The sequence below is a fragment of the Chelonoidis abingdonii genome, chromosome 11 (assembly GCF_003597395.2).
Source record: "Chelonoidis abingdonii isolate Lonesome George chromosome 11, CheloAbing_2.0, whole genome shotgun sequence".
NCBI classification, from domain to species: Eukaryota; Metazoa; Chordata; order Testudines; family Testudinidae; genus Chelonoidis; species Chelonoidis abingdonii.
The window spans coordinates 1,375,914-1,402,934 of record NC_133779.1 but is presented as its reverse complement, the minus strand read 5'-3'; the positions used below and the strand labels follow the sequence as shown (position 1 = coordinate 1,402,934).

The 27,021-nt window shown below is 60.6% G+C and overlaps 2 protein-coding genes across 6 annotated transcripts in view; one reads left to right on the top strand and one right to left on the bottom strand.

Annotated features, from left to right (window-relative positions):
- Positions 1-6,037: 6,037 nt before the first annotated feature.
- The window catches only part of SIPA1L3 (signal induced proliferation associated 1 like 3), a 133,883-nt gene continuing 112,899 nt past the window's right edge, over positions 6,038-27,021 (bottom strand). For 4 of the 5 annotated variants that reach the window (XM_075070579.1, XM_075070578.1, XM_032795636.2 and 1 more), the window contains 11 exons: positions 26,454-26,603; positions 22,900-23,027; positions 18,338-18,456; positions 16,821-17,194; positions 14,785-15,006; positions 12,984-13,146; positions 12,439-12,640; positions 11,478-11,621; positions 8,251-8,362; positions 7,638-7,719; positions 6,038-7,369 (listed from right to left, as the gene is read on the bottom strand). In XM_075070579.1, coding sequence (XP_074926680.1) covers positions 7,223-7,369; positions 7,638-7,719; positions 8,251-8,362; positions 11,478-11,621; positions 12,439-12,640; positions 12,984-13,146; positions 14,785-15,006; positions 16,821-17,194; positions 18,338-18,456; positions 22,900-23,027; positions 26,454-26,603 — 1,843 coding nt within the window. In that variant the 3' untranslated portion in view covers positions 6,038-7,222. The remainder of the gene's footprint in view (positions 7,370-7,637; positions 7,720-8,250; positions 8,363-11,477; positions 11,622-12,438; positions 12,641-12,983; positions 13,147-14,784; positions 15,007-16,820; positions 17,195-18,337; positions 18,457-22,899; positions 23,028-26,453; positions 26,604-27,021) is intronic. The other variant, XM_075070580.1, reaches the window with a different exon arrangement.
- Positions 23,898-25,520, top strand: LOC142047481 (uncharacterized). The gene is made up of 2 exons (XM_075070597.1): positions 23,898-25,270; positions 25,394-25,520. The coding sequence occupies exon 1, from the start codon at positions 24,149-24,151 to the stop codon at positions 25,178-25,180; it is 1,032 nt and encodes a 343-aa protein (XP_074926698.1). The 5' UTR covers positions 23,898-24,148; the 3' UTR covers positions 25,181-25,270; positions 25,394-25,520.

Here is a 27,021-nt window from a genome sequence, read left to right as displayed (position 1 = left end):
CCCAGGCGGGGTCCTGGGGAAGCCACAGGGTCCTGCACCCCCACTTTGCAGTCACACATGACTCTTAGCCAGCAAAACAGAGGTTTATTCGATGACAGGAACAGAGTCTAAAACAGAGCTTGTAGATACAGCGAACCAGACCCCTCGGCCAGGTCCATTCTGGGGGGCATTGAGCCAGACCCCTAGGTCTGCACTTCACTCCTCGTCCCCAGGCAGCTCCAGACTGACACCCCCTCCAGCCCCTCCCCTCTGGCCTTTGTCTCTCTCTCGGGCCAGGACGTCACCTGATCTCTCTGTCTCCAACACCTTTAGCCATCCCCTTGCAGGGGGGAAGGGCCTGGCCCATTAGTTGCCAGGAGACAGAGCGTCGGCCATTTATGCACACTGGAGACTGAAGCAATGCAGAGGGGAAACTGAGGCACCCACACAGTATTCAAAGGAAACATTAAGAACATTCCCAGTTCGCCCCATCTCTCCCCCCTTCGAGACCGAACTGAGCGAGGTCACTTCAGCCAGTGACCTGGGAAGTTCAATCCCACCACTGTTCCCATGGATGCCCCAGCACAGTCCAGTTTCAGGCCCTTCCGTGGGGCTGTTGTTCGTGCTGGCACTCGCAGGCCGCATGTGGGACGGTTGATGTGGCCCGGGCTCTTTTGCCACCCCAATAGCCCTGGGGTTCAAACTGGGATGGGGTCTTTTCCCAATGCTCCAGTTTGGAGGTCTGCAATTCGGGCTCTCTTGGTTAAGAGCCCCCATCTTGACCTTGGCCACCCTCTGAACAGGTGTGTCTGTCCCGAGCAGCTCAGCATCAGCCCCTTGCATTTGACACCACCACAGCAGAGAAGAGTGGTCAGTTTACACAGTAAAGCACCACCCAAATAGATCCAGCTGCAGCTTTCTAAGGGCCAGCACCATGGCCAGGCCTTTCTTCTCTGAGGCCACAGAGTTTTGCTCCCGGGGCAGCAGTTTCTTGCTCAGGTAGCCAATGGGGCGTCTGCCCCCCTTAGCATCAGCACCGCACCCAGCCCTGCATCTGAGGCGTCAGTGAACACTGCAAAGGGCTTGGCAAAGTCTGGGTTTGCCAGATTTACCAGGCCCGGGATTAGAGCCTCCTTCAGCACACAGAGCGCCCTGCTTAGTCCAGAGCACCTCATCTGGCTTCCCCCCTCACACAGCTCAGGGATGGGGCAGCTAGGGGGCTAACCTGGACTTCTTCCTTGGTCTGGGAAATGGGCCAAGCTCTGATCTCCTTGAGGCAGCCCAGCCCCCTCTTCACCTGGAACACCTGTTCCTCCCAGGTCTGGCTAAAGATGCACTTGTTATCAGTGTCTGCCAGGGCCAAGTTCTCCATCCCCCTCTGCTTGTCTAGAATCTCCCCAGGCCTAGGCATGGGGTCGGCATCGGACATTGTGATGGCTTTAAGCTTCTGATGGTCCCTACAAAACCAGATCATCTTGTCTCCCATGGGGACCAGCCCCACAGGCTGTAAAACAGCTGGATCCCATCTAAAGCCAGCCTGTCCTTGACCTCTGTCTCCAGGATCGGGGTTGCTTTCCCAGTGACTCTGAATGGGGAACACCTGATGGGAGAATTGGCTCCCACCTCAGGGAGAGATCCACCAGGGGTCTTCCCCCTTCTCCTCCCAATCCTCCCCTTTCCGGCCAGGGGTCCCCTCACTCCCTCCCATCCAGCAGCTTGAGAGGGAAGAACCCTGTGGATTATCTGGGGCACCACCAGCTGCCTCCTGATTCTCCCCAGTTCTACTTCCCCGGGGAGCCCATTCCCGGGACAGGAATCCTTCTCCCACAGGACTGTCCCTGGCAGCCTTCTCCCAAGGGGTTTGCAGCGCTGTGGCCAGCAAGTTCCCTCAGCTTCTCCAGAGGGATCTCTCTGCAGCTCAGTCGCGGGATCAGCTGCCTGGGGCAGGGAGTGGGACCTGCTCCCTCTCGCTGGCTGGTCCTGGGTCCAGCCTCCCTGAGCCTTGTCCCTGGTAGCTCCCTCCCTGCTGTATAATCGTTTCCCAGCAGCACGTCTGGACCAGGCAAACTGGTTGGCAGCTGACCTGCCTTGCTGGGTGTCCCCCCAGTCAGCTGGGGTCTCAGCTCCCCCTGCTCAGCGCTGCCCTGGCTGGTCCCAGTGGGGGCAGGCAGCGAGCTCTCTGCTCTGGTCTCAGCATCAGAGCCAGCGTGAGCCCTCTCTTCTGTGTGCAGGGGGGCGGGAGCATCTCTCCCTCCCCCTCAGTCCCAGGGGCCTGGTTACAGGTAGGCAGGTAATCCTGAGCCAGCACCCCTCCCACTGCCAGCCAGGTCATTATGCATCTTTTCACTGACCATTCCATCCCAGCCAACTAGTTCCCTGGTTTTGAATTCCAACCTCGGCAGTTACAGGAGCAGGGCGGGATCCGTCCAAGGGGAGACAGTCACCCCCCAACAGGGCCTCCAGCCGATATCCTGTGAGAACGCCAATGACCAGCACAGTCCGACCCCTCCTGCGTCTGCACAGGGATCCGGGCCATAGGCAGGGCGAGGGCTTCACCCCAGGGACCTTCACCCAGGTCCCACAGTCCCTCAGCATCTGTGGCTGCACCACCCACAGTTCCTCTGTCCCAGGGCCTCGCCCCTGCAGGCGTGTTTCCCCACTGACCCCTGGGCAGCCCCCTATGTCTCTCCACACCACCATCACAGTCCGTTGCTGCTGCTGCTCTCCTGCAGTTTCCTCAGCCTCTTGCTCTCTCTCACGGTCTCTCGCTCTCTGTCGGCTCTGCTCCCAATCCCATCCGTCTCCAATCCCCTGATGGGGAACCCAATCGTGAAGACCCTCGTCTGGTTGGGGACCAGACTCTCAGGAGTGCCTGGCTGCTGCTCCAGCTGCTCCCAGATCCTCTTGTAGCCCCATCTGGGTCAGGAATCTGCTCCTCAGAGCGGTCCTCCTCCTCCAACTGCACGATTAACTGTGCCTTGGTGAACTTCCCCATGCGTAACTCTCTCTTTGCGCACAGGATCACAATGTCCTTCTTAAGGAGATGATGATAGGCCATCACTTCACCGTTCCCAAGTGGCTGTGGACTCACAGGCCTGTGTGCTCTTGGCTCCCCCATGGTTTCCAGGAAGAACCCCTGGTGTGCCAGCCCTTCTCGTGATCACCACCTCTTTGCCAGGTCAAGCTGCAGACTCCTCTGCCCCCGGGACTGCTCCTGCAATCCCAGGGGAACCCTGCTACTGCAAAATCCTTCTCTCTCCAGGGTCGAGCGGCAAGCTCCTCCGCCGAGACTGCTCATTGCAGTCCTCAGGGGGACCCCGTTACTCAACAGTCTTCTCGCTGGTCAGCACACCTCCAGAGTTAACTGCCCCTGAAACCGTCCTCTCTCAGCTTCAGCACGCCTGGTCCTCATTATCCCTCCTTTGTTTTACTGCTCCCCAGTCACTTACTACAAGCAATGCCGTTCACGGGGTGCAGTACATCCACCTCTGCCCAGTTGTCACTAAGTCCCCAGGCGATGCTCTGGAACAGCTCCCCAAAAGCCAGGCAGGACTTTGCGGAGCCTCCTCTCCCTCGGAGCAGACTTGTTCAGGGCAAGAAGCTCACACGCTTCACCTCCTGGGTCTCTCCTTGGAGCATTCAGCATCCCCTGCCCCTCCATGCGCTTCCCACAGCGAGCCCACCAGGCGGGGTCCTGGGGAAGCCACAGGGTTCTGCACCCCACTTTGCAGTCACATGTGACTCTCAGCCAGCCAGTAACACAGAGGTTTATTCGATGACAGGAACAGGGTCTAAACAGAGCTTGTAGGTACAGCGACCCGGACCCTCGGCCGGTCCTTCTGGGGGGCAGTGAGCCAGACCCTATCATAAGCCTCTGTCCCAAATCTGGACCTTAGCCTCCAAAATCTGGGTGCTTAGCATGAACCTCCAAGTTAATTACCAGCTTGGATCTTATCTCGCTGCCACCAATCAGGATTCTGAGTACCTGATAAACTCTCTGGTCTCCCCAAACCTTTCCCTGGGGACCCCAAACTGCATGCCCTGAGCCTCCACAAAGGGAAATACCCCACTTCCCTTCCTGCTCTTTACTTCCTCCCAGATTTTCCCACCCTGGGGATACTAGGAGATTTCCCTGCTTCAATCCTTGAAACACAAACAGAGAGGACATTCACCCTAGCTATCTATTTATGACACCCCCACGTCTGCACTTCACTCCTCGTCCCCAGCCAGCTCCAGACTAACAACCCCCTCCAGCCCCTCCTCTCTGGCCTTTGTCTCTCTCCTGGGCCAGGAGGTCATCTGATCTCTCTGTGTCCAACACCTTTACCATCCCCTTGCAGGGGGAAGGGCCCCGGCCATTAGTTGCCAGGAGACAGAGAGTGTCAGCCATTTATGCACACTGGAGACTTAAGAAATGCATAGGGGAAACTGAGGCACCCACACAGTATTCAGAAGAAACACTAAGAACAGTCCCTCTTCATCACACAGGCCCTGCTCTACGCCGGGGTCTTTGCCAGGAGCTACCGTACTACGCCCCATAGCGACGCTCCTGGCTGCTGCAATCCAGAGCCAGTCGTATGGAAGGTTTAGTTCCTTGTAAGCCTCCTACCTGCTGCGGGGTAGGGGTGGGGGGGAGAATCCATCAGGGGCCGAAGGGGGAACAAAGGCATTTAAAAGACTGCTTTTTCTATCAGCAAATCGTGAGGTAAAATGGAAGACAACAGATTTTAATCTGCAGGGACCTTATCCAACAACCCAGACAATTTACAGCCCCCTCGTGTGCAAGGCCAGACCCGTGACCCTGATGGATCAGACGTGGGACGGGGGTGCAGATCTGTGTGACCCACAGGGAGGGGGTACGCTCCATAACTACCCCGTGAGACCTGACACCCCCTCCTGCCGCAGGGCTGTGGGCTCCTCTGCTTTCCTGCTGGAACGAGGAGGGTTTGGTGGATCCTGCAGATGTTTCTGCCCCACGGAGCAGATGGGACCCAGGGCCTGGACGCCACAGGCTCTGAGCAGCTCAATGTGCTGCGAGCTGATGGCAGCGGGGGCTCCTGACATGGGACACGGGCACTGGACATGGTGCACTTGCCTTCCCCAGGAGCTGCCAGCAGCTTTCCTGCAGGACTCCCTGCATGCCCACCGGCCCCTGCAGCTGAACGTGCCACTAACACATGGAGATGGGCCGGGCAGCCGCCAGCCCTTGGAAAGCAGGTGGTTTCTGTGCCCCAGGGTCTTCCCTGCCCCCACCCCAGGAGAGGTGGTGAGGGGCAGGAGGCTGCATTGTCAAGCTGATTCAAAGCGCTGCAGAGCCGGAATGCGCTGTGCCCACCGGGGACCCGGCCCCAGCCCGCAGAGCCGGGACGCACTGTGCCCGCCGGGGACCCGGCCCGGACCTCAGCCCACAGAATCGGGACGCACTGCGCCTGCCGGGGACCCAGCCTGTGCCCGCTGGCGGAGGCACAAGAGGTTTCATGCACCAATATGAAATTAGCACCTTCCTGCTCTGAGCTGCCCAGTGACCGCTCAGCCTGGCCAAAGAAAGGGGAGGGCGTTAAGGAAGTAAAGCAGCAAAGTACCGTGTCCATGCGAGCCGCCGGGAAAGCTCCTGTTAGCTGCCTGGAGCCCTGCGGTCAGCGCTGGGCTTGGCCTGCACCACAGAGCTTGGCTCCCAGGGCAGAGCTGTGAAAGGCAGGGGAAGCGGCTGGCGGTTGGGTTCTGGAGGCAGCTAGAAAAGGGAATTCAAAGGTCGCCCTGTGTCACCCCATCTGCCATGTGCTGATCTAGCAGTCTAACAAACCAAACCCCAGAGGCGGAGCTCACACAGCCCTGCCCGGGAGCCACTGTGGGGCGAAGGACGGACACCGGTCCCACATCTCTCCCAGCCCCTGGCAAAGCAGTGCTCCCCACCAACCGCCATAAGAGCAGGTTAATCCCTCCCGCTGCCGCATGCGCCTCCTCTCGGCTGCTGCGAACGCAGGGAGGAGCGAGCGCTGCCTCTCGCGGCCTAGCACCAGGTACAGAAATCTCATAGAAAAGTCTTACAAACAAAGTCTCATTTATACAAATATAGTGTTTTATAAAGAACATTTCCAGTGCAATCAATGTGCACTTCCTGAGCCGCTCTCAGCATTGTATTCGCTAGAAAATAATTTAGCTTTGAGGAAGTGCTCTCCACAGTCGGGGGCAATTTTTAAATTCTCTCAGGTATGGGTACAGCCCCATTATAATAATTATACACCAGAAAAACCACTGCAAGTTCTGAACAGAACCATGGTCAGTGACCCTGCCCAGCTCCGTATTGCTGTGTCCACGGCAGACTCTCCTGGGAACTGGCCATAAGAGCGTGGTGCAGAAGGGCTGCTTAGTGCGCAAGGCTGGAATCAAGTCACTCCACAGGGACAGCTCCTGGATTAGCCAAGGTTTGCCCCCAGGAGCTAGTCGTCCTGGGAGCTGCAGGGTAAGGAGCCCCTATGCTAGCCAGGGGCCCAGCAGCGCCCTTTGCATCAGGTTTAACAGGCTGCCATGTCTGGCATTGGTGCCCCAAGAACATCCTGGTGGCAGGGCAGAGAACAGACATGGATCCCTGGCACCGTGTGGAGAGATATGGATCCATAAATCCCATGTTTCGCCCCATATTGCCAGGGACATGGTGCAGGTGCGGAAGGGCCGGCGATGCACCTTCCAAGGACAGACCCCTCCCAGCACATCAGCAGCTTCCCCAGTGCCCTGAAAGTTGCCCCAGCCAACTGCGTGTCCCAGGGCTCTGCTGCTGCCCTCACCCAGCCAGCAGCCTGGGGGTAGAGTGCCGGGTGTGCGTGGCACCTGGCGCCCGAGAGGGGAGCTCACAGCTCCTTACCCACGGGGCTAGAGATCTCGGTACAGTGCCGGGTGTGCGTGGCACCTGGCGCCCGAGAGGGGCACTCACAGCTCCTTACCCACGGGGCTGGAGATCTCGGTACAGCGCCGGGTGTGCGTGGCACCTGGCGCCCGAGAGGGGAGCTCACAGCTCCTTACCCACGAGGCTGGAGATCTCGGTACAGCGCCGGGTGTGCGTGGCACCTGGCGCCCGAGAGGGGAGCTCACAGCTCCTTACCCACGAGGCTGGAGATCTCGGTACAGCGCCGGGTGAGCGTGGCACCTGGCGCCCGAGAGGGGCGCTCACAGCTCCTTACCCACGGGGCTGGAGATCTCGGTACAGCACTGGGTGAGCGTGGCACTTGGCACCCGAGAGGGGAGCTCACAGCTCCTTATCCACAGGGTTGGAGAAGATCTCAGCGAACTTGCGTAGCTGCTCATTGGCCGTCTGCGACTCCTCCTGCAGCCGCTGGTTGTTCTGGCGCAGACTGGCCACCTCCGCCTGCAGCACCACCTTGTCCTGCTTCTCCTGAGCGAGAGAGGGGGTGTTTGGAGAGCTCCCAGATGCAGCCAGTCCCCCCCTGCCAGCCCCCTCGCCGGGCCACCAGCCTTCTCACAGCTCCACAGCAAACGGGAGCAAGGAGTGAACCCATGAGTCCTGGCTCAAAGCCGTTAGGCCCCCTTGCCTGCAGGCACAGACACTCCCGCCCGATGGTGCTTTCTAAGAGGCTGCCCGGTGGCAGAGAAAAGGGGGTGCCCGATGGGGCCGACAGGAGGGGAAGGGGGCAGCCCCTTACTTTCTGCAGGTCGCTGTGTAGCTGCTTCAGCATGGCCTCTAGCTGACACACCTTCCCCGTCAGGTCCAGGGGCAGCTCCTCGCTGGGGAGGGGAAAACAGGGGTCAGCGCATCTCGCTGGCCTGCCAGGGACCCAGCGCGGGCAAGGGCAGCTGGCAGGGCTGCAGAGACCTGATGCAGCCCATGGGCACTGCGGGCAGCACCGGGGCAAGGGAACAGTCTCCCAGCCAGGCTGTGGGGAAGGAGGAAACACTGGCATGACCCTACAGACACACAGATTCAGGCTCCTCCCACCCCTCTGTGTCTGGGGCGTCAGGACACAGCTGTGATGGGGGCTCCCCCATGCAGGCCAGCTGAGGCTGCATGTCTGCCCCCCGCTGCCCTACAGCTGGCAGACGGCTCCCACAGCGCCCTGCCCGTGGCATCTGGCTGCAGTGCCAGCTCCATGGAGAGCCATGCCAGGGTGGGTGGGTGGGTTACTGCTACCAGGAAGAGGCACTGGCTTGCCCGAGCCCTCGCCCGCAGCCCAGGCCTGGAGGGCGCTCGCTTCCTGGACTGCTGCTGGACACAACAGAGAGGGGCGGGAGCCAGGCTCCCACGGGCTCCCCGCTTACCTCATGGTGGGCGTGGTGCGGGGCGTGGGCTGTCTCTCCAGGCTGGGCGCGGCAGGGGCCTCGGGGCTCAGCGCTGAGTCGTTGAGGGAGAAGAGGGAGACAGCTCTCTGCACTGCAAGGCAAAGAAATGGCTGTGTTTTGCCGTTCCCATGCCCGGAGGGCACCCGCACACCCCGGGCCCTCGCGCTGCCTGCCTCAGCCCTTGCTGGAGCACAAAGCTGTACACGGAGCCATGGCAGCCCCCGAGTCACCGCTCCATGCCAGAGAGGAGCTCCTCCCGGAGCCCAATTCCCAGGCAGTGCCCCCGGCCTGACTCACGCCTGGCCCACAGAGCCCTGCGCGGGCATCAGGGGCTGCCAGCCCCGTTTCTCAGCCCGAGGGGAGCTCAGTGGAGTCTCACTGACTGCCCCGTCCTGCAGCACAGTGGGCAGCACCTGGGGAGTCCGTGGGCAGAGATCAGGCCCTTCCAGGAATGGCCAGCGTGACTCCTGCTGCACGGCTGGGGCCGGGACCTTTTCCCAGGCAGGGTGACATGCCACAGCCAAAAGACCACAGGAAAGTCGGAACCACGTCAAATGCAGCTGGGGGAAGGCCCATGGCACATGCCCCCATGACTCTGGCCTGGGGGCACCAGTCTCCACAGGGTCCCTTGCAGCAGGCCTGCCGAGCACTCGCAGGACACCCCACTGGGCACAGGCCTGCTCCCGCCCAGCCCATGGACCCCATCCCCTCCTCACACACCTGCAGCCCCTTCCAGAGTAAACCCTCGCTGTGCTGCCCTGTGGCTGGCTCTGGCTACATGCCTTTCTCTTCCAAGCGGAAATTTGGGGCTTGACACTTCCCACTCCCTGGGAATGGGGGGGTCAGGGGGGCAATATTTGTGTGGGGCTGAAGCAGGCCCCACCCCCACAGATTGGTACATTTCACTGCGGGAAGGGGGTGATGGGAAGAGACAGGGCGCAGAGAATCCGCAGGGGCTCAGATCTCCCCTGCTAAGGCCTGGCCACGCCTGTGCTCCCAGTGCCGGCCTCTCGCGCCACACAGCTCCCCTCAGCCACGCTAGCAGCCTTGCCTAGCAGGGGCTGTTTATTTTGTCATGCTGGCGAGGCCGCGGCTCCCTGGGGATGCGAGCGTCAGCAGAAGTCACAGGCGAGATGATGTGCTGAACCCAGCTTTGTCTAGAGTCGGCAGCTGGGTACGGTGAGGAGCAGAGGTGTGGCTCACCCCACAGCACGAGGGGACCCGAGGGCTTTTCAGGCTACTCTGGAGACTGCCCCCTGCACAGCCCGTGGGTCACAGTGCAGGGAGGCACCTCACCAGCAAAACCCCCCCACTCCCCAGATGCTGGACATGGGGAGGGGCAGCAGTGCAGAAGAGCCGTGGGAGCTGATGAATACGCTGTGCCCTGCTCCCCACCTACCACTCAGCACCAGACCCGCCCTCCCCCCCCACTCCCCGATGACCAGGCCCCATTGCACTCGAGGACAGCAGAGCCCAGCCCCCGGGACTAGAATTTGGGGCTTCCTGGGGCCCAGCTCTGTGCTCTAACCACTAACAGAGCTGCCCAAGTCAGGACCGCAGGGTCCCACACACTCACCATGGTCCAGTGCCAGGGGAGCAGGCTCCTACCTGGGGAGGGGTCTCGGTCACAGCAGGGTGCTGGGCACCTGTATTTCTCCCTGAGCCGCACAACAAGGGCTTCCATGCGTCTCCCGGCCCTGTCAGAACCCTGGGGTGGGGCTCACAGCCACATGAGCGTGACGCACAGACAGGAGATTCGACAGGTCCGGACACATTGTGGCTTCAGGGCACTGGGCAGAACCGGCCACGTGGGACAAGCCAGGGAGGGGAGGGGTAAGAGCCGGCCCCATGCGAAGGAAGGCGCCCCCCCGTGTGCTGCAAGAGCAGCAGGACACCCATTTCCAGAGCCGGGGGCACTGCCCACACACCATCCGCTGGGCTCCCCCTGCTGCTGGATAGGACGAGGGTGCCTCCGGGGCCGCTCAGAGAGCAGCAGGATGCAGCAGCCGAGCCCAGGCGACTGCACCAGGCCCAGGGACCCGCGGGCTACCAAGGCTCTTGGGGACTTGAAGTGCCACCAGCCCCTCTGGATTGCCCCCGCTCCCCCAGCCCCCATTCAAACAACGGCTGCAGGGGGGAGTGTGGCCATCCCAGAGGCAGAGAGCAGATGGAGCCCTTCGCCAGGCGCTGGGAAGACGCAGACACATGGCCCCAAACTGCTCCCAGGGAAGCCGTCGCGCTGCTGGGATTACGGGCCCCTGGATCCCAGTGTAATGGGCAGCAGTCAAGCCATCAGCCCTTTGCTGACCCCGCCCGTGGCAGGGCAGGCCTAGGGGCAGAAACAGGGGAATCCAAGCAGTGAGCAGGGCCCAGGCTGCTCCAACCTCCTGCAGCACCACGCCCAGGGAACCCCCCCAGTGCAGAGCTGGGGCCTCCTCACACGCCCAGTGCCACCCTACAGATACCCCATGGCCGAGAGCCCATCACCCACCCGGGCAGCTGTCCCCTCCCGACGAAGAGACCCCTTGGAATCTGCTCCCACAGGATGGCTCTGAACCTGGGGGCCCACCCCTCCCTCTGGAGGACACTGACCAAGTGCTGAGCTGGCAGGGGACAGCATGGAGGGACTCGGCCCGGCCCCGCTGGCCTGGGGCTCCCTGGCTCCGAGTCAGAGCTGGGAGGGGTGGCAGAGATGGAGCGAAGGGACAGCAGCTCCCCCGGGGAGGAGACTCACGGACGCCAGGCGGCTTTGAAACCCCCAGTTCATACCCACTTCCCGTCACTGTCCCAGCAACCCCCATGGCACGTCCAGCTCTGCTGCCCCAAGCCCTGGGGCTCTGGAACAATGGGTACCATGGGGGTGCGGAGAGCCACTGAACTGAACTGTAACCCTGGATATGATGAAAACCACTTCAATCCAGGGGGAGCTGCAGCCCCCCTGCACCCCTAGTTCCAGCACCTCTCCCCCGGCTCCGTTCTCAGAGCTCTACGAGGCCACGGGAAGTATCAATCACCATCGCCTCCTGCAAAGGGAGGTCGTGCCTCAATTTCCCTCTCGCGGCCATTAACTGGGCAATACTTTCCCCACGCCGCAGCTGTCTGGGCGCGGCTCAGCTAACTGGCAGCCAGCAGCACCCCCTGCGCTGGCAGGGCGCGGCTCCCTGGCCGGGGAAGCGAGCGTTCTGCAGACGCCAGGGCGCTCCTACCTTCATAGGCCTTCGCAGCATTGACTAGGCTGGACCATTCCAGGCCAGCTGCTGTGTCGGGCAGAGGCATCAGCCCCGGGTCGAGGCGTCTCGTGGGCTGGTCCCGCATGTCGCTCAGTGACAGCTCCGAGGCAGAGATGGTGGCTTTAGGGAGAGCAGAGGGGACAGAGGATGCTCGGAGCAGCGCACTTCCCTGCTGCCATCTCCCCCCTAGGGCAAAGCGCAGCCTGGGAGTGAGCACCCCCAGCTTGTGGGTCAACCAGTCACCCCGTTAGCACCTTTGGGCTGGTCTGCAGCATCCATATGCTCCAGCCCTTGGATCCAACCCCCGCCCCGGCTCCTGGGGCTGTGCTGTGTGGCACCCTTCTCCAGGACCTAACTGGAGCCTGGGGCGATCTGCCAGCGGATCCCATGGCCGCTCGCAGGAATCAGGCCAGCGCTGGGGGGAGGGACCAACGTCCAGGCAGAGCAATGTGGGAGAGAGGGAAGGAAGGGGCCAATTCTGTGAGGGTTCAAGGAGACCCACCTGGGACTGGGTGGAGACGCCCTGGTTCTTCCCAGAGGGGGAGCTGCGCCCGCCTGCGGGGAGAACCAGCTCTCTTCTGCTAACAACCACATGTGCAGTGCATGGTATCTCTCTGCCAGGCAGGCCCCCGTGTGCTCCTGACGAACCGGGACCACGGCAGCACCAACATCACACGCTACCCTGCATCTCTCTCACATTCGACACCTAGGGACCCCCAACCACGGTACATCACCGTCCCCTTTCACAGCGAGGGGAAGTGAAACAGCCGGAGTCACACAGCAGGCCAGCCTGAGCTGGGGATAGAACCCAGGAGTCCAGGCTCCCATCTCCCCTCCCCCAACCACTAGACCCCACTCCCCTCCCAGAGCCAGAGAGAGAACCCAGAAGTCCTGGCTGCCAGCCCCCCACTCTAACCGAGACCTGTGCCATACTCACATTTCTTCTCAGGGAGGGCCCCGTTGCCCGGCTGTGGGTGCTGCCGCCGGGTGGGCAGCGTGTTAGACGGGTAGATGCTGGTGAAGAGGACATCGCTGGCCAGGGACTGTTCGAAGCAGGTGCCATTGGCATAGCTGGCGTCTCTCCTCCCGCTACACAGGCTCTCGTCTGATAACGTCCGCTGGAGAGGCTTCTGCGGAGACTGTCGCAGAAACACAGTTACTTCCCGCTATAACCCAGGGTTACTATCAGCACCGAGAAGACGCATCACAGACCGGGCTTGGGGATGGCACAGAACCAGGGTGAGAGCCTGTTCCTGCCCCAAAGAGCTCACAGTACAGTGTGGGAGGCGAAACTGAGGCACAGAGCAGGGAAGGGATTCGCCAAGATCACCCACTAGATAAGTGACAGAGCTGGGGATGGAACCCAGGAGTCCTGGCTCCCCAGCCCCTACTCCCTGCCCAGAGCTGGGAACAGAACCCAGGAGTCCTGCCCACTGGAGCCCAACCACTGCTACGGGGCCCGCCCTGTCGGCCTGCACCCACCATGGCTCTCTCCGGCTCCGGGCCCAAGCCATCCATAATGATGAGCTTCTTCAGGTCGTCCTCAATGGTGGACTTGTAGTTCTTGCGCGGGGAGCGCAGGTCCCGGAGCGACGCCCGCAGCCTGGGCTGCCCAAAGACGTTCTTGGTGTTCATGTCGATTTGCCTAGAGCAGCGTGGGAAGAGACGTGCTCAGAGACGTGCTCCAGGAGCAGCCCCCGTTAGCCAAGAGCACAGCAGGCCGGATGGTCAATGCCCGTAGGTACAGGGCCACCTGAACCAGGTGCCCCGAGGCAAGAGGGGTGTCTGCCTGCCAAAGCCCCTGGGCGTTCACAGCCCTTCTGTTGGTCAGGAGACCCCCACCCCCTGCTCCTCTGAATCCTCCGGAAAACTCTGTCTCCCCTAGTGCTCCGGCTGGATTTGGGCTTCACTTGTCATCTCTCTGGGACAGGAACAGGGACTCCATTTGTAAAGCGTCGAGCCCACGCAGGAGCGATGGAAACAATTTCCCTCAAACTTCTGCCTGGTGCGAGTTATTTGTAGGACAGCTGTGCCCACTGACCCTGGCCGAGATCAGGGCCCCGTCGGGCCAGGCGACGCCCACTGACCCTGGCTGAGACTGGGGTCCCGTTGTGCCGGGCGCTGCCCAGACCCTGACTGAGATCAGGGCCCCGTGCACAGGACCAGTGCAACAGTCTAAAGAGCGCATGGTCTGGACAAACACAGAGATAGGCAGGGAAACTGAGGAACAGAGCTGTGACTTGCTACAGGTCACAGCAGAGGAGATGTGGGGCTGCTCCCTGCCTAGTTCCCTCCCCACTGGGCATGTCTGAGTAGGAGATTCACGGGTGGTGATTTGACAGCCCAAGCTGGGGCAGGCCCCTCCTGATGCCCGGCAGAGATGGACAAGAAAAGCTCTGCTCAGGCAGTGACTGGCCCAATTCTAGATTTTCTGGGGTGGTTTTCATGCCCTGGCCAGCGCGGGAGCAGCAACAGATCCAGTGGGGCCAGGCGAGGCCAGCGGCTGTGCCGTGTATTAGCCTTTGCAGGAGGCAGGGGAATGACTGGGGCCTGTGAGTGAGAAGGGACGGGGCCACAGCTCCGGTCTCCTTTTCACCCCTCAGCCCTGCTAGGTGAAAGGCCGGGAGCCACGGCTCCCAGATGCCTCTCGCTGAGCTGGACTGCGGCAATGGCAGGCCCACAGAGCAAACAAGGAGCCATGGCCTCTCTGATGGCAGCGCCACACTGGACAGGCACATGGCCACCATCCTCTCTGATCTTTGACTTTAACTCGTTGTGCTGGCGTGGGCTGGCACCAACCAGATTTGCGCACATCCTGCTACCCACGCAGAGATGCCAGAGCCTTTCTCCGTGCCCTGTGAGAGTGACCCAGAGTGGGGCCCTCCTGCCTTCCTGCATGGGGGGGCGGGGCAGACTCAGACCCCTTGTTTCAGCTCCTCCCACCCAGCAGTCAGTCCCATGTGCTGGCAGCAGCTGCAGACCTGCTCTGGTGCCCATGGGGGGCTGCCCATGCCCACCCCCTCCGGTGCCAAGCAAGAGCTGCCCAGGCTGGGGGTAGGGAGTGGAATGAGGTGGTGGGCACCGGCTGGGAGCGAGCGAGGCTCCCACGTGCACACAGACTCGGCTCAGAGCTCACGGCCCGACGTACACCGAGGCAACGGACGAGAAGCTGCCAAAGGCTACCGCTCGAGTGCCAATCACTTGGCCATGGCAGAGATCTCGCACGCCTGGCGCTCTGCTCAGCCCCATCCCACCAGCCGGCAGCTCAATGAGAAGCACTTACTTCTTTGGGTCTGTGAAGGCCACAGGTCTCGTGGGGGTCTCCTCGGCTCTCTTCCACCCTGACGCGGGCTTGTTCCTGCTGGGCTGTTTGGAAAAGAAGGATTTGGGGACAGAGGCAGACAGCTGGAAGGAGCTGGACTGGGACATGCGTGGGGGCCTGGGAGTCTCAGCCATGGGCGTTTTGTAACCCTGAGCAGGGCGCCCTTGTCGCAAACTGAAATTACTACAAAGTAAAACAAAGAAAAAAACAAAAGGAAATCAATTGAGGTCAGGCGGAAATCCAACTTCACCCCAGCACCAGTGCCTCTAGCTGGGAACAAGCCACTCTGGGATGCTCCCGGGTAGCCTTTCCTCACCCATTTTAAAACACCGCACCCGGTACTAACCCGGGAGTTTCTGGGTTGGGATTACAAGTCTGCTGCTCCACGGCAGCGCTGAGTTCGGGCCCAAGACTAGCACGGGGCCCAGTCTCTGGGGCTTTGGTGTCTCTGAGCATTTAAAGGGACACTGGCGCTTTACAAGCCAGCCCTGTCTGAGAACGTGACTGGCTGGTTTTATAGCAGGGTTATATGCAGGTGTGAGCAAGGACTTGAGACCCTCTAAAGGGCCGGGATTCGGCTGGGGCAGAAAGTCTGACTTGTGAAAATAGGGACCCCGGACAGGCACCTCCAGTTGGGCACCCCCAAATCACTCCTCACTGGGGGAATCGTGACCCCCAGAAGTTCGGGTGTAAAGGCTATTTGGTTCTGGGATGGTAACGGTTCTTTGAAGAGAATCACTTTCCCAGCTGCCCCTCTCGAGAGGAAATCAAGCAAACACAGGGGCTGTAAAACCCCAAACCTGGCGGGGAGTCGGGGCTGGGGCAGGAGCTGTAGCTGCTTTTCATTGTTTCAGTGGAACAGATCCGGTGCCCCGTAAACACGGCTGAGGTTGCAAACCTGGTGGGGGGAGACGAGCACTAGCTGACAAGCAAGGTGTTGCCAGCTCATGAGATTTGGGGCGTTTGCCCCTTAGGGCCCAGCTGCTGGAGTCATGTGATTGGGGGGTTCAGTGCCTTGGTGGTTACAGAGAAAGGCCTGAAAGTGGCACCCCAGGAGCTCCCCAACCAGATAGCGAATACCGAGCCCAGCAGGGAGCAGTTTGGAAATCCCATGATTCGGGGGGCCAGGCTCTGAGTTCTAAACCCTGGGGACTGGCAGGATAGCGTCAGCACCCAAAGCCAGGGCTCCCCTTTCAGCCCATGCCCTAGAGGGGTGCCAGGAACTGGCTCTCTCTTCATTGCAGCTCACAGCCTGCAGGGGAACACCCCTCCCAGCCTCTCCCAAGAGACGGTTCGTCCATTAAGGTGCCAGGGGTGCGAATCGGCTCGGCCTGCCGGCTTTGATGGACTTAGGGCCGATTTACCCCAGCTGGGGATCCTATTTCTCCAGCATGGACCTATCGCCTTCAAAAGCTGCCTGGGCTGTTCCACTGCCCGGTGCTGCAGCTGCTGTGCTGGCTTTTACCTGGAGGACGCTAGGGCCAGGAACCTGCTTTGAGCTTTGCCCTCCAGCCCCACGGCAGGGGCAGCCAGATGTAAGGCCTCCCCCAGGCTGGGCCACAGAGAGGGCTGCAGACCCGGTGTCCAGAGGACACAGATCCCCGTCTGCACCTCGGAGCCTCAGACTCTGGACAAAAGCAGCATCATTGCAGTGGTACCAGGACACCACTCAGCAGATCTGAGCTACGTTTCCGCCAGGCCTCAGCCTCTCGGAGGTTTCTGGGAATTTTGCTGCATGCTCAGACCTCCCCAGCCAGCGTCTCTCACCCAGACTGGCACAGCACATGACCGGAGACGCTGCCCAGCTCCAAGAACCGGCGGAGGGAGGAAGTGGCTGGCCAAGGGACTGGCTTTTCCCCAGTTTCCACCTCTGTCGGTCTCCCAGCAAGAGCTCAAGCAGACCCTGGAGCCTTCCCATCACCGGTGGTGGTGGCGGGGTTCCCCTGCTTCCCTCCCAGCCCCACCCCCAGTGCTCTGGGCTGCGCAGGCCGGGTTACCTTGGCTGCTTGAAGAGCTCACTGCCACGGCTGGGGGCTGTGGCAGGCCCGGCTGCGCTGGCTCCTGCTGCGTACATCTTGGGCCGGTAGCCTTGGCTCTGGCTGCCCGCGCTGACGGCGGGCGAAGGTTCCCTCCTCTTGCCCCCACTCTCGTAGTGGGCAGAGCCCAGCAGGGCTTGGGGCGGCCCCAGGCGAGAGGGCTTGGCGTAGAGCGCGGTGTCAATGCCGCTGTCGCTGGAGCCCCCCTTGCAGATGGAGTCTGGCTCGCCCTCGGCGGGGTCGGGCACATCAGACCAGCGTTCGTCACTGTGTCGGCTGGAGGCGCAGCTGGACAGTGTGTTGCTGCTGGAGTGGCTGGAGTATGGAGCCTCACCCTGCAAAGAGCCATGCCAAGGGTCACTGGAAAACAGCCCCCAGGACGCCTGCTGTGTGCCCAGCACTGGGGGATGAGCCCCGCCAGCCTTCTCCAGCTGGGGACCCACCTTTGGGAGAGCCAGGGGGCTGGGGCACTGGAGAACAGCCCCCCGCACGCCCGCTGTGCGCCCACCACTGGGGGCTGAGCCCCGCCAGCCTTCTCCAGGTGGGGACCCCCTCGGGAGAGCAAGGGGGCTGGAGCACTGGAGAACTGCCCCCAGGATGCCTGCTGTGCGCCCACCACTGGGGGCTGAGCCCAGCCCAGCCTTCTCCAGCTGGGGACCCCTTGGGAGAGCTGGGGCCCTTTCAGGGGTTGGGTCTGGGGAAGGTGGGTGCAGCCCAGCGAGTTGGCTGGGGTCACGTCTGAGTTCACTGGCACACAGACCAGCAGCACTGTGCTCGCTGGGGAGATCGTGGGGACGACGTGCTCGAAAGCATCACCCACAGCAGAACGGCTGTGCCCGGCGGGCTAGACAACAGCCATGCCCAGAATACGCTGCAGCCCGCTGCAGAGACGGTGCAGGGAGGCCGGCCCAGGGAGGCCGGCCCGCTTTGGGGATGCGACAGAGCAGAGCCGAGCGGCTCCACAGTCGCGGTGCTTGCAGCGCCTCTCCTGATGACAAATGGGTCTAACTGGACCAGTGACACGCTCTGGCCCTGGCGCCGAACGCTCCCGGAGACGTGCTCAGGGGGGTGTTGCTCTCAGGTCGTGGCACGGCCCTTCTAAAGCACACAGTGCTGGAAACCATGCTGACCACACAGCCTGGGGCAGCGCTTTCTGCCTGGCCGCCACCCCCAGAACAGCTCCCCTTCAACTGGGGGCAGATGCTGACACGTGGGCTCAGCTTCCCTAGGGTATCTGCCCCCATGCAGTCGCCTCACCTCGGACTAGGCCCCTATGAACCGAGCTGCCTGCTTCTCACCGGGGAGAGCCAGGACGCCCCCGCGGCTCACCAGGGCTGGGGCAGGAGTGGGGCAGAGGGAGGGGCTTGCATGCTGGAACAGCTTCCAGACAGCACGTGACCCAGGCAGGGCACTCCCCACCCTTCCGAGGCGGCTGCTAGCGCAGTCTGGGGCCAAGGTCGGGGAGAAGCTCCACTCACTTTGGAAGGCCGGTTGGGAGAATCCTTTCCTGCCAGCTCCTGTCTGCTGGGCCGCTTGCTCATGCTGCTCCCCGTCGCAGCAGGGAGCCTGGACTGCACCGGCACGTGCCACAGGGGCTCTGCAACAATCCACCACCACACCACATCAGGAACGACACACACAGCACGCTCCCTGGATCCCAGCGCACCCACCAACAGCCACCCCGCCCTGCCGTGAAAGGCAGGGAGGGAGCAGCTTTAGGGAGCTGGTAACTAGCCATGGCTAGAACATCGGCCCCAGCAATCGGAGCCCCTAGGGGACAGGGCCCTGCTCCTCCCTTGCCCAGCCCAGCCCCCATTAACGCAGCACTGGGTTCTCCCAGAAGGAAGAGCTCTCCCGCTCACCACCGATGCTACTTCCCAGCTGCACACAAGGGTTTCCAGAGAAATCCCCGCCGAGACGCACCCTCAGCCATACCGCTGAGGGGACCCTCCCAGGGAGCGAGCAAGCCAGGGCCACAGCAGAGCCTGCTGGCGGGTGCTCCGAGCTGGTGTGCTCACAGCTGTGCTGCCTTAGCCAGATGGTGGTTGGTCAGAGAGATTTTGCTTTGTTCATAATCCCGCCAAAGGAAATCCCCCTCTTGCTCTCCCGTTGCTGATAAAGACCAGCCGTGTGCGGCTGCTCCCTGTGTCTGTTCTAAGGGCTTGTATCGGTCTCCCCTTCACGCTGAGTGGGGCTATGGCCTCATTCCTGCAACCCCCCAGCCTCACTAACGTTAGCCTGCTCCTTGGTTCACCACCTGAGGGTGGGGAAGAGCGGGGACGCGGAGAGGGGAACATTTTCAAAGTGCCCAGGTGACAGCCACCTAAGTTCCATTTCCAAAACATGCAGGGAGGTGCCTAAGTCACCTAGGCGCTTGGAAAATGTGCCCCAGACAGGATGAGACGTACCGTGAGTCAGGGCTGAGTGGCCAGACTGAGACCCCTGCTCACAAGGCAGAGTTTGGCACCTCCACCTGGTCCCCAAACCACCTGTGCCCAGCAAGCCTGGGGCACGTCAAGTGCCAGCCCAGCACCTCCCCAGATACCGTGGCCAAGAGAAGCAAGCCTTGAGCAAAGGGTGGCTCAGCAAGGGGTAAACCATCCCCCACGAAACAGCCCCTCTCAAGGGGGAACCAATCCAGTCCTAATTCCCTGTTACTGACAGGCACATGGAGAACTTTAACAGCTCCAGTCCCTCGGGGGCAGCTTTCCTGCCAGCCACAACAGCTGCTGAGTCCGGCTGGATGCGGTAGGTTCTGGGTGTCTGACTCAGGAGGAGCGGGGTGGGCCAGGCAGACAGGGCGCCTGGTCTCTACTCCCGTCTTGGCCCATGACCTGCCTCTCTGGGCTGTTCTCCTCCCGCTGTGTGAGGCAGGGACTGTTTCACGGTGTGACGAACTGGGAATGTTCTTAATGTTGCTCTGAATACTGTGTTGGTGCCTCAGTGTCCCCTAAGCAGTTCTTAAGTATCTAGGTGGTGGGATAAGGGGGTGTGATTGCTGCAGAGCAAAGGGCCAGTGCCCCTAAATGCCGGGCACTCTGTCTCTAGCAACTGATGGCCTGGCCCCTCCTCTGCAAAGGTGCCAACTGAAGGTGTTGGAAACAAAGGGATCAGGTGACTTCATGGCCGGGAAAGGAGCTGAGCAGAGAGGAGGGACTGGAGGGAGTGGTTAGTCTGGAGCTTGCTGGGAACGAGATGAAGTGCAGACGTGGGGTCGGCTCACTGCCCCCAGAAATGGACCGGCCGAGGGGTCCAGTTCGCTGGTACCTACAAGCTCTGTTTTATGACTGTTCCTGCATTGAATAAACCTCTGTGTTACTGGCTGGCTAAGAGTCACGTCTGACTGCAAAGTGGGGGTGCAGGACCCTGTGGCTTCCCCAGGACCCCGCTGGGGCGGACTCGCTGTGGGAAGCGCACGGAGGGGCAGAGGATGCTGAATGCTCCAAGGAGAGACCCAGGAGATGAAGACATGTGAGCACCTTGCCCTGCACAAGTCTGTTCCGAGAGAGAGGAGGCTCCCCAAAGTCCTGGCTGGCTTTGTGGGGAGCAGCTCCAGAGCATCGCCCGGGGACCCCGTGACACATGGGCTCGGCAGCATCGGCACAAGGGAGGCCCTGACCTCTGCTGATAACTGGGCCTACACATTCATTGGGAGCTCAACTGTAAGAAGCCTGGGAAAGTTCACAAGAGGCCCTAATACCTAGACCTTCTGGCCCGCTGCGGAATGAACAACGGAAAATAGGTCAAGCTGGTTTCAGTAACAAACGTTATGAACAAGGGCACGAAAACCCAACACAGACTGAGCCAGTGCAAACTGCCACCACACAAGTGCCTCATGGACCGGGTTAACATCACCCTCACCTTCTAAAAACAGACCACTTGGAGCTGGAAATTACTGCCCCAAAATTGGTGCGTGTGATATTAGGGCTAATTGTTGGCCGGAATAACGAGGGATGAACTATGCCCCGGATTCTCCCCTTTTGGGGATTCTTAAAAAGAGACCCAGAATCTCACCCCCCAAGGCCGAGGGAGCAGATTTCCGTCATGAGAGGGCGGCCAGCAGGCCTCACTCCTGTTTAAGGAGCTTGGTGTTTCAGCTCAGCCTATGATGGGGCCAGCTAACAGCCACGGAGCAGAGCCTGTTCTGTTCCCGTTCCTGTTGTGTTACGCTGCTGCCCACAATTTCTTTCTTCCTGTCCTGTCTCTCACTCTCTCAGCTTCTAATCAAATCCTGAAACCACCTGGACGGCCTCAGCACAGCCAGATGAGATGGCCACTGCCCTGCCCGAGGACAACGTCCCTGAGTGGAATGTGAACAAGTGTCCAAGCATCAGCTACCCCAGATGACCTACCAGTCAAAGCATCCATTTGTAACTGACCAGTCGTCCAGTGTTCCAGAGACTGATAGACTTTAAGGTCAGAAGGGGCCATTATGATCATCTAGTCTGACCTCCTGTACAACGCAGGCCACAGAATCTCATCCATCCACTCCTGTAACAAACCCCTAACCTATGTCTGAGTTACTGAAGTCCTCAAACTGTGGTTTGAAGACCTCACCCAAAGCTGCCTTTCCCCCCTTTGCTACCCGGCCCCAAATCTACCTCGGGTCTGTTTGCTACAAACAGGAGCAGCGAATACTCTTCACACACCAGCAGCACGGAGTAAAATCACCCCTCTCTTCTGCACCAATGCATGGTTGTTAGTGAAAAGAAAAGACACTGATATTCTGCCTCCAAAAGGAGAGAGGCTTAAATAGGTTTTAATGAGGTTTGTCTGGTATAATTCGAGTTCAGTTTCACTATAAATGCTCATTTTAATTTTTTGGGATCTTTGTGTTTGAGCACTAAACTTTCAGCTTTAGAACGAATGCCGAGCATCAGAGAAACCCTCCTCCTGAACCTTTTCAGCACTGTTCTAACGTCGGACAGCGATAGAGAGTTTCACACCTGTATCCCCTCTGACCCTTGAGGCCGCTAGCCCGGCTTCGGTAACCTGGCTGGCCAAGCACCCCAGCAGAGTGAGAGACAGTGCACTGAGGCTCCTCTAGGGAAGATGGGGCTGGACAAAGCCAGCCCCCAAAGCACACAGGCTGGGAATTTTAACCTCCCTTCTCTAATAGCTTTGAGTTTCTGCCATGGTGAGGCAGCCGCCCCCACTCGTGTTAATGACAGCTCCAGGAGCAGGTGCCAGGGATCAGGATCAGCCTGTTTAGCTTCTGACGGCTGTTGTACCAACGCCTCACCTCAGAGCAGCCCCGTCAGCGCCCTTTGGAAACAGGATCTATAAATAAATAGTCTCCCACTTGGCTGGCGAAACAAAAGTGAACTAGCAGTCACCAAGGCATTGGGGCGCTGGGGCCAGATCAGCACAGAGAAAAGCCGGGAGAAATCCAGCGTCTGACTCCCCGCCCTCGAAAACAGCCAACTGAGTGTGGAGAGGAGAAAGGCATGGAACCCTTCTAGAGAGCTGATCCGCGGGACTCACTGCTGCAGGCTATTACCGAGGCCTGGAGCTCAGTAAAGAGTTGTCAGAATGGCAGAGTGGACACAGCACCGCCTGAGGATCTGGAAACCTGGGTTCTATTCCTAGTTCTGCCACTCACTTGCCACATGACCGTGGGCAATTATGTGCCTCAGTTTCCCCTCCCATCATCTGCCCCAACCCTAACGACCCCTCCCTCCACCACACCCAGGCTGAGGAAATGGTGAGAGCCCGCAGCGGTGGGGCGGCCAGCGGCACAGGAGGCAGAGCCACTTCCCCAGCCCTGCACCATGCAGCAGCTGGGCAGGGCTCAGTGCGTCAGCCTGGGATGCACAGAGGAGGCTTGGGAGTTTAGCTCCCAAAACAAGAGAATACGCTGCTGCTCCAGAGTCTGCATCATGCCTCAGGCTCCATTCTAGCTCGCAGAGGCTTGAAAGCAGGAAAACCTCTGAGGGAATCATTACGGAGCCTACGTGCCCAAGTCATGCTGCTGTGTTCCAATGCTTCAAACCCGAAGGGGAGTGCATGGGTCCCCCGTGCTGGTGCGAGGGACCCTTACCTGGCTTGTGTCTCTCCATGGTGCTTTCCTGGCTGGGGAGCCCCCCGGACGAGGAATCGCCGCTCGAGGTCACTTCGGGGCTGTAATGCTGTTCGAACGGCAGCACGGGCCGCTGAGAGGTTGCGTATCTGCGAAGGGAACGGGAGGTGAGGCAAACTCAGGCTGTGAAAAGAATCCTGTGTTCTCATTAGCAGGTTTTTTCACAGCCAGGATTCAGGCTGGGCGGGCAGAGATGAGGAAGAGGCAGGACGTGCAATGCAAACCCTTGGAAGTCCTGCTGCTGAACACAGGCACCAGGCAGACAGCCCAGAAGGACACAGCGCGGAGCCTGGAGCTGCAGGCTAGGGGAGCCGAACTCACCAGGGTACACCAGCCGTTGCCTGGGGGCAGCAGGCAGGCAACGGATGGCCGAAGACCACAGCCCACCTGTCTGAGGCAGGGGGACACAGAACGGCGGTTGCTGGGGATTCGCGGAGAGCAATTGGACAGGAGACCCCCCCAGTGCTCTCTGAGGAGCAGGGTGCAGCTGGGCCTTTCTTCACCACATGCCCACGTCCTGGAGTCACGTGCCACGGCGGCTTCCGCACTGGAGCCGTTCATTAGGAGTCCGCTTGGTCGGGGCTGGAAGGTTACAATTCTCTCACTGGCGCTAGAACGTGGCTGTTCCACGGGGAGCCCTCTGGGGAAGGGTCTGGGTCTCACTGTACAGCACCCAGCTCAGCAGGGCCCCCACTCTCCCTCAGGGGGTGTCTGTGCAGCGCCCAGCCTGACGGCCACCCCCCCGTTCTCAGTGAGGGGGTGTCTATGCAGCAGTCAGGGGGTGTCTGTGCAGCGCCTGGCCTGAAGGGGGTCCCCCCCCCCCGCCCCCGGCTCTCGGTCAGGGGGTGTCTGTGGAGCGCTGGCACTCCAGGGATTCTTCCTGGAAACCATGAGGGAGCCAAGAGCGCACAGGCCTGTGAGTCCAGAGCCACTTGGGAACGCCGAAGTGATGGCCTATCATCATCTCCTTAAGAAGGACATTGTGATCCTGTGCACAAAGAGAGAGTTACGCATGGGGAAGTTCACCAAGGCACAGTTAATCGTGCAGCTGGAGGAGGAGGACCGCTCTGAGGAGCAGATTCCTGACCCAGATGGGGCTACAAGAGGATCTGGGAGCAGCTGGAGCAGCAGCCAGGCATCCCTGAGAGTCTGGTCCCCAACCAGACAAGGATCTTCATGATTGGGTTCCCCATCAGGGGATCGGAGACGGATGGGATTGGAGCAGAGCCTGAGAGAGCGAGAGGACCATGAGAGAGAGCAAGAGGCTGTGGAAAAGCTGCAGGAGAAGCAGCAGCAGCACGGACTGGTGATGGTGGAGTGGAGAGACATAGGGGGCTGCCCAGGGGTCAGTGGGGAAACACGCCTGCAGGGGCGAGGCCCTGGGACAGAGAGAACTGTGGTGGTGCAGCCGCAGATGCTGAGGGACTGTGGGACCTGGGTGAAGGTCCCTGGGGTGAAGCCCCTCGCCCTGCCTATGGCCCGGATCCCTGTGCAGACGCAGGAGGGGTCGGACTGGCTGGTCATTGGGGTTCTCCAGGATATCGGCTGGGAGGCCCTGTTGGGGGGTGACTGTCTCCCCTTGGGACAGGATCCCGGCCCTGCTCCTGTAACTGCCGAGGGTTTGAATTTAAATCCAGGGAACCAATTGGCTGGGATGGAAATGGTCAGTGAAAATGCAAATGACCTTGCTGGCAGTGGGGAGGGGCTGCTGGACTCAGGATACCTGCCTACCTGTAACCAGCCCCCTGAGACTGAGGGGGAGGGAGAGATGCTCCCCGCCCCCCTGCACACCGGAGAGGGGGCTCACGCTGGCTCTGATGCTGAGACCAGAGCAGAGAGCTCGCTGCCTGCCCCCACTGGGACAGCCAGGGCAGCGCTGAGCACGGGGGGAGCTGAGACCCCAGCTGAGTGGGGGGACACCCAGGCAAGGCAGGTCAGCTGCCAACCAGGTTTGCCTGGTCCAGACGTGCTGCTGGGAAGTGATTACACAGCAGGGAGGGAGCTACCAGGGACAAGGCTCAGGGGGGCTGTGACCCCAGGCCCAGCCAGTGAGAGGGAGCAGGTCACACTCCCTGCCCCAGCAGCTGAATCCCAGACAGAGCTGCAGAGAGATCCCTCCTTGGAGAAGCTGAGGGAACTTGCTGGCCACAGCGCTGCAAACCCCTTGGGGAAGGCTGCAGGGACAGAGTCCTGCAGGAGAAGGGATTCCTGTACCGGGAATGGGCTCCCCAAGGGGAAGTAGAACTGGGGGGAATCGGGAGGCTGCTGGTGGTGCCCCAGGAATCCACAGGGTTCTTCCCTTTCGAGCTTGTGGATGGGAGGAGAGTGAGGAGTCCCCTGGACCTGAAAGGGGAGGATTGGGAGGAGAAGGGGGAAGACCTCTTGGGGGATCTCTTCCCTGAGGTGGGAGCCACTCTCCCCATCAGGTGTTCCCCATTCAGAGTCACTGGGAAAGCAACCCAGATCCTGGAGAGAGAGGTCAAGGACATGCTGGCTTTAGATGGGATCCAGTTGTTTTACAGCCCATGGGCCTCCCCCGTAGGGCTGATCCCCAAGGGGGACAGGATGATCTGGTTTAGTGGGGACCATCGGAAGCTTAAAGCCATCACAGTGTCCTATGCCGACTCCTATGGAGTGTCCTATGTCGCCCGGGGACTCCATGACACACCGCAGACAAGTTGGTGTCAGCTCTGCCTAGCCTGCTTGATGGCCCATTAAGGACCATCAGCTACACTGCGTTTCCCCGGCTGGCTCGAGGGGTACCCAGAACTCCCAACAATCCACCCCAGGGTGTTTCCCCGGCTGGCTCGAGGCTACTGAGCACAGCTACCCCAAGCGAATGCTACCATAAGGTGGCTGGTGAGTGAATCCCTGCATGCCCTGCAGCCGTGCTCTGTGGACCCCATTATAAACACACTCTGCTCTTAGCCAGATCCAGGGGCAGGTGGCTCTGGCTTCGGAGCTCAGGTAAAGGCTGCCAGGGCTCGCCAGGCAGGCAGAGGGACAAGGACAGCCCAGAAAGGAAGGGTAACCCCTGTAACAGGCCAGTGCACGGCATCCACCTCTGGGGCAGCTGCTCCCATCTTCCTGAACACTTAACATTCTACAGCAAAGGGGGCGGCACCCGGCTGCTGGACTCCAGTGCGACCTCACCCAGCACCGGACAGGACTCTCTGGACTTTCAGTGGGGAGGAGTTTTGCTGAGCCAAAGCAGAGCAAGAGCTGCAGTAACTGGCCGTGAGAATGACGTGCTGCCAGCTCGCTCACGCCTCCCCTCCTGCTGAAACAGCGTTGCCAATTCCCGGCTTGCTTGGCCCAAGTGCTCTGTTCTGGGCAGGGCTCAAAGGTGAGGAGGGAGGTTCATTGCTGGCAATGGGAGATCCCCTCTGTGCAATACAGGACATAGTGACAAGAGGTACCCCCCGACATGACTCCAGGCTTGCCGGCAGTTGGATGGGCTATCAGACTCGTGCAGCAAGGTGGAGAGGTTAGCACCGTCTCGTTCCTTAGCCTACCTTTCTGGGGACGGCTTATAGCGGGTGTAAGCCGTTCCTCCCGAACCTGGAGTCGAGAAGCTGCCTGACGGCTGCCGATACGGCTGGCCCCTCTCTGTCCCCGCTGGAGAGGAGGCGGCGGTGTGCGGCGTCTCAGGGAAGCTAACCGGCCTGGGTCAAAGAGGCGCACGCAGAGAAAGAGGCTTTCAGTGCTTGGTCTGCCCTAAAGATCCCAACATTTCCCAGAAACCCAGCCCAGCGCTGTGCACTTCCTCCTGCAGCAACAAGCTGAGAGAGCAGAACAATCAGCCCAGAAAGTGTGGAACCTTGGGCAAGGCAAATGCTGACCAGTGCGACGGCTGGAGAACATGGACAGTGCAAAGGGCAGTCCCTGGGGTGCGTGTGTGTACGTGTACGTTCATCCTTTGGTGAATGGCAGGTGACACTTCCTCCCAACCCTAACACATCCCTGCATGCAGGAGACCTGGTGAGTGACATGGAGCGGCACTGGATGCTACTGCTGGGGTTGTCCCAGCTCAACCCCGCCCCCCCCGCGCTGCTAGCCACCCCAGCTAGCCACATTCCTGGT

Coding starts and splice junctions, on each gene's coding strand:
- LOC142047481 (XM_075070597.1), top strand. CDS start 24,149: ATGGGATTGGAGCAGAGCCTGAGAGAGCGAGAGGACCATGAGAGAGAG.